The sequence below is a fragment of the Mytilus edulis genome, chromosome 4 (assembly GCF_963676685.1).
Source record: "Mytilus edulis chromosome 4, xbMytEdul2.2, whole genome shotgun sequence".
Classification (NCBI taxonomy): Eukaryota; Metazoa; Mollusca; class Bivalvia; order Mytilida; family Mytilidae; genus Mytilus; species Mytilus edulis.
The window spans coordinates 60,802,353-60,814,683 of NC_092347.1; the positions used below are offsets into that span (position 1 = coordinate 60,802,353).

The window sequence follows — 12,331 nt, forward strand, 5'->3', positions numbered from 1 at the left end:
CATTTTCAGGACATTATTATATTGTTTTTTATTGTTGTATCTTAACGTCCAGTGGTAATCATTTCATGCATGTTCAGGACGATCTTCTGAGGTATTATTGATTGTTGTTTGCTAAACGTCCAGTGGCAAATATTTCATGTATGTTCAGGACGATCTTCTGTTGTACTGATTTTTTGGTTGCTTAACGTCCAGTGGCAAATATTTCATGCATGTTCAGGACAATCTTCTTTAATTTGTATTATTGATTTTAATAGTTGATTAACGTCCAGTGGCAAGCATTTCATGCATATTCAGGACGATCTTCTATTGCATTATTGATTGTTGGTTACTGAACGTCCAGTGGCAAACATGTCATGGCATGTTTGGGACGATCTTCTGATGTATGTTTTCCTTAAGCATTTGTCTTTGATATATTACCTTGGTTAATACAATACTGTTCATACAACTTATAACATGCATAACATAGACTTGAATTTGGCTACACAGAGTGTGATACGATTTTTTTTCACAATCAAAAGAAATCTAGTATTTTCCCTTTTATCAGAGGAAGTAATCAAATGTCTTTAAGAAAAATGTTTTTGGGCGTTTAGTAGTTTTGAAATCATGTTCCCCGCCTGTTATATATTATTAAAGATTAGAACTGAAGTCTTAGGTGGTCTTCCATCACTTTTTATCACTAATATGCACACTTTATTAAGGCGATCCATGTTATCAAGTGCTGTTAGATTGTTGTTAACAAGTTAATCTGAACGATTAGCATCCTTTTTGGTTTCAAATTATAATCCTTACAATTTGCGCTTAAAATCAGCAATGGGAAATTTAAAATAATTTAATTGGATTTTTCTGCCATGATGTGACACTGCTTTAGATTAATTTAAGAGCTGCAGTTTCCTTTCATTTTTATACTCGTTGATCTAGTCTCTACATGTCTACTAAATGCTGATTAAAGTTCCTGTTTCCTGCCAAACTAGATTTGCACATCAATAGTGTTCTTATTTCATTACTATACTGATTTATGTATGATTTGTATAGTAAGACTGCTATACCACTGAATCATCGGCCTTGAATTTATTTAGACTAACAATGCCTTTTGCCGGTTTGATTAAATTAGGATTGATTATGATACGTCAATGGGACAAAACCCAACGACAAAAATACAGTAAAAAACCACAAACAGGTATACTTCTTATCATCCAATACCATCGTCTGCTTAATGTTCAGTGGCAACTATTTCACGGATATTCAAACCGATATTTTAGTACTAACAGTACTCCTAACTTACTATTCAAGAATTAATTTCACAAATACTGACAAAACGTTATGCTGTGCCGGCAACTTGACTGACCACAAGTGCCTGTGACTTGAACCCACCATGTTGAAAAGGATCATATTATTCATATATAAGGAAGAACAAAATTTATTTGGTGGCCACTTTTAATGGGGGATTCAATATAAATACGCATATATTTTCTAATGTCTTGTATGTGTCAAACAGGGATAACAGCATGCGAACCAAACATAAAGTTTTTTTTTTTTTTTTTTTGGTCTATCTACGGATTATAAGAAATTCTTACCCGTATGACATTTTAATACTATAATTTTCCGCCAATGAAAGTGAAAGTGAAACTAGATAACATACAGCCAAAATGAAAATTTAATTGTAAGATATTCTTCATCAGTTTGTCTATTACAAATCAAATGGGAAGAGGAGAAAAGAGGACTTTAAAAATGAAAACGTCTCGTCCAGTGAGAATTACTTGCCCAAAATAGGGCGAAAACGAATATTATTCACCACAATTTGGGACAAAAAGCAGTTATTCACCTTCTGCCAGTGCCTAGCAACAATCTAGGCATTACCTTACAATCAAATCTGAAGTGGAACTAACATATAGACAACATAGTATCAAATGGGCACAGATCACTCGGTTTTCTAAAAAGACATTTAAAAATTACAAACACAGAAACAAAATCAAGAGCATACCAGGCACTAGTAAGACCCTAACTGGAATATAGTTGTAGTGTCTGGGACTCCCATATGAAAGAACAACAGATACAATTAGAAAAGGTAGAGACACGCTGCTCGTTATGTACACAACAACTACGATTACACGAGCAGTGTCACAAACATGCTAAATCAGTTGAAATGGCCACCATGCAGTGCACTAGCTGAGAGACGCTTAAAAACTAGACTTATTTTATTTTATAAAGTAATACATTGTCTAGTAGCCATTCCATCGCATATTCTTGAACAAACAGACAGCAGAACAAGACAAAATCATACTCAGACATACAGACACATACAAATGGTCATACTTCCCGCAAACAATTATTCAATGGAATTTACTACCACAAACTGTAATTGAAACCACCACTGTTGACAGCTTTAGAGATCGGCTAACACCAGCTTTTCTCTCTAGCTTCAAATAAACAAATTCAAACAAAACATGTACATATATTTTTAATCACAATCTGTAAATACAAACACTCCAATTGTTATAAAATATTTTTATAAATTTTGTATAAATTTTTGTCAATCACGCATGCGCAACAACATGTATTCTTCAGTATTGAAGCCTTGTTGACCTTAAAGAAGAAGAAGAAGAAGAAAATGAAATTTCCCTCCATAAAAAATACTCCTGCCCTTTCTTGTTAAAGTTTGTGATTAGGTCTGTTTTATAAGTCAATGATATTTGAACTAACAATTATCATTTTCATTTCAGCGTGGATTTGTACATAGCAGTAGTGTAGCTTATTTCATAGAGCCAGTATTAGGCCACAGTTATACAAGTAATGGACATCCTCATATTGTATATAATTCTTCATCGCTACCATTTAAATTCCAAAATACTCGTGATCATTCTACTCAGGAAAAAATCACAGTGCCCTGTGATGCTAAAGGTAAATATAACGGTCAGTAAAACCCATTTTCAAAGTTAAAAATCTGTTTTATTATCATTTTTGAGGGTGGTGCTGTGGATACCTTCATGAAAAATAACTAAAAAAGTCTTCAAGACTTGCCAAATGATAAAAATTGTAATTTTTGATGCATAATGTACATTATAAGTACAGTAGTTCTTGTTTGTTCATGTTATTTCTAAGTTCTTCTCATTTCTCGTTTTTTAGCTCACCTGGCCCGAAGTGCCAAGTGAGCTTTTCCCATCACTTTGCGTCCGGCGTCCGTCGTCGTCGTCGTCGTCCGTCGTCGTTAACTTTTACAAAAATCTTCTCCTCTGAAACTACTGGGCCAAATTGAACCAAACTTGGCCACAATCATCATTGGGGTATCTAGTTCAAAAAATGTGTGGCGTGACCCGGTCAACCAACCAAGATGGCCGCCACGGCTAAAAATAGAACATAGGGGTAAAATGCAGTTTTTGGCTTATAACTCAAAAACCAAAGCATTTAGAGGAAATCTGACATGGGGTAAATATGTTTATCAGGTCAAGATCTATCTGCCCTGAAATTTTCAGATGAATCGGTCAACCGGTTGTTGGGTTGCTGCCCCTGAATTGGTCATTTTGAGGAAATTTTGCTGTTTTTGGTTATTATCTTGAATATTATTATAGATAGAGATAAACTGTAAACAGCAATAATGTTCATCAAAGTAAGATTTACAAATAAGTCAACATGACCGAAATGGTCAGTTGACCTGTTTAGGAGTTATTGCCCTTTATAGTCAATTTTTAACCATTTTTCGTAAATCTTAGTTATCTTTTACAAAAATCTTCTCCTCTGAAACTACTGGGCCAAATTAATTCAAACTTAAACATAATCATCTTTGAGGTACCTTGTTTGAAAAATGTGTCCGATGACCTGGCCATCCAACCAAGATGGCCACCATGGCTAAAAATAGAACAGGGGTAAAATGTAGTTTTTTGCTTATAACTCTGAAACCAAATCATTTAGAGGAAATCTGACAAGGAGTTAAATTGTTAATCAAGTCAATATATATCTGCCCTGAAATATTCAAATGAATTGGACAACCGGTTGTTGGGTTGCTGCCCTCCAATTGGTAATTTTTAAAGAAATTTTGCTGTTTTTGGTTATTATCTTGAATACTATTATAGATAGCGATAAACTGTAAACAGCGATAATGTTCATCAAAGTAAGATCTACAAATAAGTCCACATGACCTAAATGGTCAATTGACCCCTTAAGGAGTTATTGCCTTTTATAGTCAATTTTTTTTTCTCTGTTACTAATGGGCAAAGTTCATTATAGATATAATTGTAAGAAGCAAGAATGTTCAGTAAAGTAAGAACTTCAAACACATCAGCATCACCAAAATACAATTTTGTCATGAATCCATTTGTGTCCTTTGTTTAATATGCACATAGACCAAGGTGAGCGACACAGGCTCTTTAGAGCCTCTAGTTATATAGATTAGACCGTTGGTTTTCCCCTTTGAATGGTTTTACACTAGTAATTTTGGGGCCCTTTATAGCTTGTTGTTCAGTGTGAGCCAAGGCTCTGTGTTGAAGGCCGTAAATTGACCTATAATGGTTTACTTTTACAAATTGTTATTTTGTAACGATAAAAAAAATGATTTTGACGAATCATGTTGGGTTCTTTCCAAAATTAACGATAACAGATAATTATTTTAGACCTCAGTATTTGAAAATTACCTTTTGATGCCTGACCATAAAGGGCATTCCTCCCCTCATTTATAGTAAAGGGAAATTAAACTAAAAGATCATGTACATCTTTTTTTTGCCATGGAAACTTCCAAAGATATTTTATTTGGAATTGTTTCTTTTCAGATAATCAAGATGAAATCCAAAGGGAAAGGTGGGAACAACATGGAAGGACTAGACGATCCACACGTAAACGTCGATCAATATCAGTGGAACACAATGTGGAAGCTATGGTTGTGGTGGATCCAATGATGATGGATTACTATAAGAATGAAGATGTCACTAATTATGTTCTTACAATCATGAATATGGTAAATTGATCTTTATACTACCACTGCTGTGGATTCATTGTTATTCTTTGGGTGATACCAATTTTCATGGATTTTGTGGATACATGGGTACAGGTGAACTAAGAATTTAAATGTTCAATGACTTACACTTTTTCTATAGGCTTGTACTTATTAAAACATTGACAAAACCACAAAATCAAATATCCATAACTATAGGTTAGTGTACTGCCCTAAAAAATGAGCAAAATTCAAACTGTCATCTATAAAGGGTAAAATTCTGCATGAAAAGTGTGAAACAATCATACTAATTCAATCTATTTCTAATTGAGTTACCCTCTTTAAATAAAGAATTTATTATAATCTCAAACAATGAAACTATAAACAAACCAAAAAAGCTGTTACAATACTTGTAAAAAAATCATCTACACATGTTTGCTCGGGTAGGTGTTAAATTGGTAAGGACTATGTATGTACCAGTCTTTGAACATTAATTTTATCTCCCTTCATTTGCATGACGAATAGACTATTTTCATATTAAATAATGACTATTATTTTTCAGACAAGTAAGAGCAACTTAAAGAAGTAAAAAGTAGTTTATAATGTCCTACCACAGTGTAGGCTGCCTGCTAAAAAGTCTGTACTATAAAAAAAATGAATATAATGTTACAGTACCCTAATTGCAACGAGTAATCAAATTGCACCTATTCATCATATAAGCTGCAAAAATCTTACACAAGTTTTCTTTGAGCCTAAACATAGCTGAAAATATTTAAATATACACAAAACAGTTACAGTAAAAATCAACCGATGAAACATTCACTTGAAAAAGTAAATCAACGGAAACGTCACCATGCAATTTTCTTAAAAAGTCATCTTTTGAAAATGAGCAAATTAAATATGTTACAAGCATCCATTTAGAAAAAAAATAATAGTAAGAATGGACTAATGTCAAGTTATTCTAAATAGTTGAAGAAATGGAACAAAAACGTCTGTTATTCAATTATTTAGGGTGTGAGTTTTAGCATGGATGCAATTTGGGTATTCCTCATTACAGAATCGTATATCGTTTGGAGGTCGGTTCAAACTCATTTTTCTATGATTCAATATGGATTCAAACTCGAAGTGGTGTAACTATATAGTAAATAAGGATACATCTCCAAAATAAACACAGAGTGGAAACTTTTGTCAAGTTCATAAAAAACATAAGTGGAAAAACTGTCAAAATATGTGCAATTTGGGTACCCTCACGTTACTATTTGTATAAGATAGATTCAACTGTCAAAAAGAAAAAGAAAAGAATGAAGATTGAGTGTACATGATTATTGGCAGCTTTAAGATATACTACCTATGGCATTTACTTCATGCATAATTAGTGCACTGAAGAAATGTAGCAGTAGGGAGGGAACAAATATTTCATTTTTTTATTTTTTTTTACAAAATATTTTCAATAATCGAAAACACACCAGCCTAACTGTATGATATCCAAGTTCCAACCATTTTATGAAAACTGATAAACATTTCTTATCCAAACTTTATCTTTCTACATGGAAATAAATTACTAAATAATTATACAAATTTCCATATTTTTTATTCATTAGAATTTTATAATGCAAAACCATGCTGTTAAAATGCATTTAAAGAATGGAAATGATATCATCTTGTAATGTTGACATTTCATGAATTTCGTAAAAAAATGTAACAACTGCATAACTTTCTGCCACCATAATTTGTATTTATTTGCTTTATATTTTTATATCTGTAGATCTTTGTCAAACAGAAAGACACCTTTATTGTTACATTAATTTACGATATATTAACCGACATTCAGTTCAAGATGCATAAAATAAATCTAAAAAAATGTAGTTTTTAAATAAAAATAGAATTTTTTGGAAGAATAGATACTGAGTTGATCTAAACGTTCTATTCCAGACAGTTCAATTTTCCCCTTTAATACCTACTGATAAAATTATAATAAATATAAATTTGAAGCTCGATAAAATTGACATTTGATACGTCTCAGTCTTTTTATAATACTATTATATTTTATAGAGGATAAGATAAGTAATAAATGAGTCATTAGGTGTTAATTTAGTCTACCTTTGTCTGGAAAGTTGGTTTTAATTCACTGCCAAGTGATGAAAAATGCAAGAAAAGGATTAAATAATAAATCAGTTTGCTGATACATATAGTTTTCTTCAATACTGAATGTACCAAGTCACGATAATTGTTTCTTTTTCTTTTGTTCATAAAATCTAGAGTTTGATTTTGCCAGTTTTTATGGAAAAGACCTTGGAGTTTGCATTTTTGTTAAATATATATTTTTATGTAACTAAGTATCAATTATTTTTAAGTTACAGACCTAAACCTCTAATAATAGATCCTAATAATCTTGCTTTATTATGATTTTGACTATATTTAAAGTTTCATTGAAATCTTATCCTTAGTTGGTAAATTTTAACTTTCTATATTGGCCTTACTACAAGTTAATATAGATGCTTCTTTGGACTTGTGCAAAAGAATAAAATGATTATATCTTCCTGACCTTATTTTGACCTTGCTCAGTTTGGAGGTCATGTAATTCCATTTATTTGCACCTTGACTTATGAGACTTTATGATCCAGTAAATATTTTCTTTAATCTCTTAAAAACCACAGTTTAATGTAATAATTATTCAACTGAGTCATGAAGTCCAAATCTCACTTGGGTAAGATGAAAAATGAAAGTCTTTGTAAAACATGGGAGGTCAATAGGTCCAAATCTCATTTTGGAAAGCCTTAAAGTAGTAATATTGGTATATGGTGTGTACTTAAAGCTGCTATATTTGGAATCTGTTGGATAGGTTGTCAAATATTGGCAATCACAAGAAATTTCCTTATATTTGTGCAGAATTGGGAGGCTTGAATTCATAATTTTCCCTCCCCAAGTTACACAGAAAGGGTTAAACAGTTTATTTGAAAAGTCTACCCAGTCCCTGATGTGATTTGAGTATCAAATTTTCACTAGTATCCAAATTTTCAGGTTGTTTACAACTTCCTTTTCATAATTCATATAATTATCGCCAAAATTCTGTGATATCAGAATTATATAAAAGATAAGAATAAAAATTTCAAATGAACTTACTATTGGATAAAACATCAACTTGTCATTTTAAACAATTTTTTTTATCTACAGGGTTTGGATTATCTAAAACTATTTGTACTGCTATATCAATATATTAAAGTGAAGTAATGAAAATGTTTAGAGTTAATTAATTGGATTTTTTTTCTCAAAAAAGCTTAGCTTAAAGATTTGTTTGATTTCTGTTTTGATTATGTTTGCTTAGACCTAGAAAGTACTCGACACCCCTTACTCCTGCCATTTTTATTCACTATCTATCAGTTTGCTCCTTTTGCAATTGGCAGTATCCATAATGTCAACATTCAAAAGTTCTATTTTCAATACATAAACATCGCTTTAACTATAAGCACTGAACATAATTGCATGAATGTAAAATTAATCAGCATAAAGAAAGTGCAGTTGTTCCTCTTCCCGATATTAGTGAACCAAAATAAAATATGGGATCATAATTACCTTGTTTTCACTTAATTAGTTGTTTTATCAGCAATGCAACTTCTATGGTTTATTATTTTTTGTAACTTTCGCTTTTATTTTTAAATGAATTCGTCACAACATAGCAAGTGTAAACTGCTGCTCCGTCAATTAAAGATGCTGATTTTAACTTGCTCTTGATAATCAGCCAGATCTAAGCGTCAGCTGGGAATAAATTTTACCGATATCGTAACACTTGATGATAATAAAACAGATGTATTATATAAGACGGTAATCTGCAGTGAAACTTGACATGTTTTGTTACAATTTTGCGCAAGAATGGTACATGTCATTTCCGTATTTTTAAAGAAAATTACGTGATTGATGCCAATAAATACTTGTTTTTTTAATCAATTGCATTGATATTTTTTTTTTTTTTTTAAGAGATGTTGATTAGAATTTCGATTTTTTATCAATTTTTTGTAATATTTTTATTTTGAAATAGTTTCCATATGATTGTTATGAATTTTATATCATTTATCATAAAAAATTGAATTGAATATACAGATGCACAAAAATGATTAATTGTTATGATTTTTAGGGTGGTCTCTGTTGTGAACAAATATTTTTGATATTTCATACTACTTTTTTTTATAAACAAATAATATAAAGAAGTTAGAAACCTGCAGGCAGTTTTAACTATTAGAAGTCTTATTGTCCCCAATCTGCTGCTCTGCAAAGCATGCATTGATTCTTTTTCTCAATTTTTCTCGAGTTTCGATTTTCCAAAAATACCGTACTATCTTGATCTTCCTATATGTATAAAAATAAGATGTGGTATGATTGCCAATGAGACATCTCTCCACCAGAGATCAAATAACATAGTAGTTATAAGGTCACTGTACAGCCTTCGACAAATGAGCAAAACCCATACCTCATAGACAGCTATAAAAGCCCAAAAATTACAAAAGAAAAAGAATTAAAAACCAGAAAACTTATGGTTTTATACCCATATGTACTTGACAAGTTTTAATTATCTCAAGGTCTAGGCTCCACCCCTACCGCACAGCTAACAACATTATAATATGCTTGATTATTAAAAGAAATTATATATGATTAAAGAATTTTATTTTAACAGATTTTTTTTTTTTACTTTCAGGTAGTCAGTTTATTCCATGATGCCTCTTTAGGAAATGCTATTAATATAGTTCTAGTCAGGCTGGTTCTGCTAGAGGAACACCAGGTATACAATAATATGTAACTGGTTTCTAAATATAGAACTATTGGACAAAATGAACATTAAAAAGATAAAAGTTTTAAGCTATAATTTTGTACCTAAAATGCATGTTTATTCTATCAAAGACTCATCAGTGACACTGGAATCTAAAACGTTTAAAGACCAAACAAAGTACAAAGTTGCATAAGGGCCAAAAATTCTGAAAGATTTAGCCAATTTAGTTAAAAAGGTTGAATTTCCACCCTTACTAGTTGTCTGATAATTCCTGCTCTTGATAAAGTTTATACTCTACAAATAGTACCTTGTCACTTAGTATCCTAATATTGTATGTACTATATATCTATTTGAAGTATATGAGTATAGGTGTCAACTATCTAAAGTATAGTAATAAATCAGATATCTATATGGTGACAATTTCACTTGACATTTTATAACGATGCCAGACTAATCCTTGGTCAATAAATGAGATCACTTAAAACACCAAATTTTAACAACAAAGATAACAATTTTAAAAGACACAAATGAAACAACGTGAAGAAATTTTTGTTCGGGAAATACCTTAAAATTTTGTATTTTTTACCTGATAAAAATGGATAGCTGTTATGTAATATCCTTAAGACAGACACCTATCGAAAACCATAATTCAAAAAGGTTAACATTTTGTTTAAGCATAATGATTTAAGCACGTTTTGGTGTAACATTTATTTTTAGTTCTTTAATGTTTTTAGTGAATTGATTTATATTGCAATGTATCTTAGTAGTAAGCTATTGTCGAAGGTAAAAGGTTTACATTTTGCCATCACCAATCACTAATGTTCCACATTTCTAGAGGGCACCTATACAATTGAAAAACTATAAAAGAAATTGGTGTATCCTTTGATATTATGAAGAAAAAAGAACAACAAATCTACAAAACTTAAAATTTCTATAAAAAATCAAGGTTATATATATTGACAAGTTTTAATAAAATTTCTGCAATAAAAAATGAAATTTGGAAAAAATCGTAACTGTCATGATCAGCTATATTGATATAAAAAATCAGACATTTATCAGAAAGACAAGGTTTACCACGGCTTTGGACATTCACAAATAAAATTTATTTTGGGTTTAAACAATTGTGCATACTCAGTTCAACTTTTCAATAAATTTAGACTATTTTTATAAAGATTAGGCCGTTGGTTTTCCCGTTTGAATGGTTATGCACTAGTAATTTTTGAGGCCCTTTCTAGCTTGCTGTTCGGTGTGAGCCAAGGCTCTGTGTTGAAGACTGTCCTTTGACCTATAATGGTTTACTTTTATAAATTGTTACTTGGATGGAGAGTTGTCTCATTTGCACTCATACCCCCTCTTCCTATATCTATTAAGAGAAAAAAAAGGAGAAACACACAACACATGAAGGAAAATTGTCAAAAAAGAAGTACAAGAGTATGTAACCTTCAATCACCACTAATGTAGATTTAGAATATCCATACATTTCTCAAAATATTAGATTTATTTGTACAAGGCTTAGAAACAGGTAGTAGGCGATAGCATTTCTATCCTTTTTTCAGCCTAATACAAATAATTTGATATTTTAAGACAATGTGTGGTTGTTCTCTTTATACTATGACACTTATGACTTCTAAATGAAATATTTGGGGTAAAAATCAACAGTGTTTGAAATGACAAAGTAAAATTCCCTACACTTGCATTGTTAAATGACTTTACAAAAACACATTATCTAAGTCGTAAAAAAGGCTTTATATACAACAGTTGCAGTATAAGGTTGTTTAGAGGCAAAGTTGATAGACAGTTTAAAGAGTCCATGAATTATAATTTTAGTAATAAAACCTTTTCAGTAAGTTGGCATATATATCCCCATTAAACATTTGAAAAGGAGAGTGTTCATTTCCTGGTATTATTTCATATGTTAAAGCAGGAACATTTACTGTAAATTCACAAATTATTGCGAGGTTTTTATTATTGCGAAAAATATGACAGAGTTGTAAAGGCAAAAATTTAAACTCGCATTTTGAAATATTTTATATGAATTAAACAGGATTTTTCTCAAAATCGTAAAAATAAGCCTGAAATGACAATTTCACAAAATCACAATAATTTCTGAATTTACAGATTATTGATATACTGTTCCCAGGTTAAAGATTATAAAAATGCATGAAAAAAACTGTCTACTGGTGTAAATTAAGGGTATAAAATAATATTACTGAATAGAACATCAATGTTTCTGCAAATAGGATTACAAAAGTTCTCAAAAATATTAACTGGTCCACATGAGTAATTTTCTCAAAAGAAAGGGAGTTTTAATGGATTTTGTTTCATTGAGGTGTTTCCTTTGAAACTAGGTTGTGAGATACTTGTTTTGATTAGGTCTGGCAATTATGTCTGAATTAATTCTTTCAAGCCATGTGATCAATTTTATGGAAATGATTTTGGTAAATATTTTTTTAGGAAACCAAATTACATTGATTGAAGTGAAAAATGTATTCATTTAGTAAGAACAAAAATAAGCTTATCAAAGATACCAGGCTTTAAATTTTTTACATAAGAAGGGTGTTTCATATACATCAGACTCATAAATAACTCTTGAATGGACAAATTTAACAGGCTTAATTAAAGTATGATGTTGAGGAGCATTGAGGACC

General features: G+C 30.9%; 1 protein-coding gene across 1 annotated transcript in view; it reads left to right on the forward strand.

Moving 5' to 3' along the window:
• The window catches only part of LOC139521942 (A disintegrin and metalloproteinase with thrombospondin motifs 6-like), a 72,469-nt gene that overhangs the window by 38,405 nt on the left and 21,733 nt on the right, over positions 1-12,331 (forward strand). Inside the window, exons 3-5 of the mRNA XM_071315759.1 lie at positions 2,721-2,898; positions 4,761-4,945; positions 9,612-9,695. Of these exons, the coding sequence (XP_071171860.1) occupies positions 2,721-2,898; positions 4,761-4,945; positions 9,612-9,695 (447 nt within the window). The remainder of the gene's footprint in view (positions 1-2,720; positions 2,899-4,760; positions 4,946-9,611; positions 9,696-12,331) is intronic.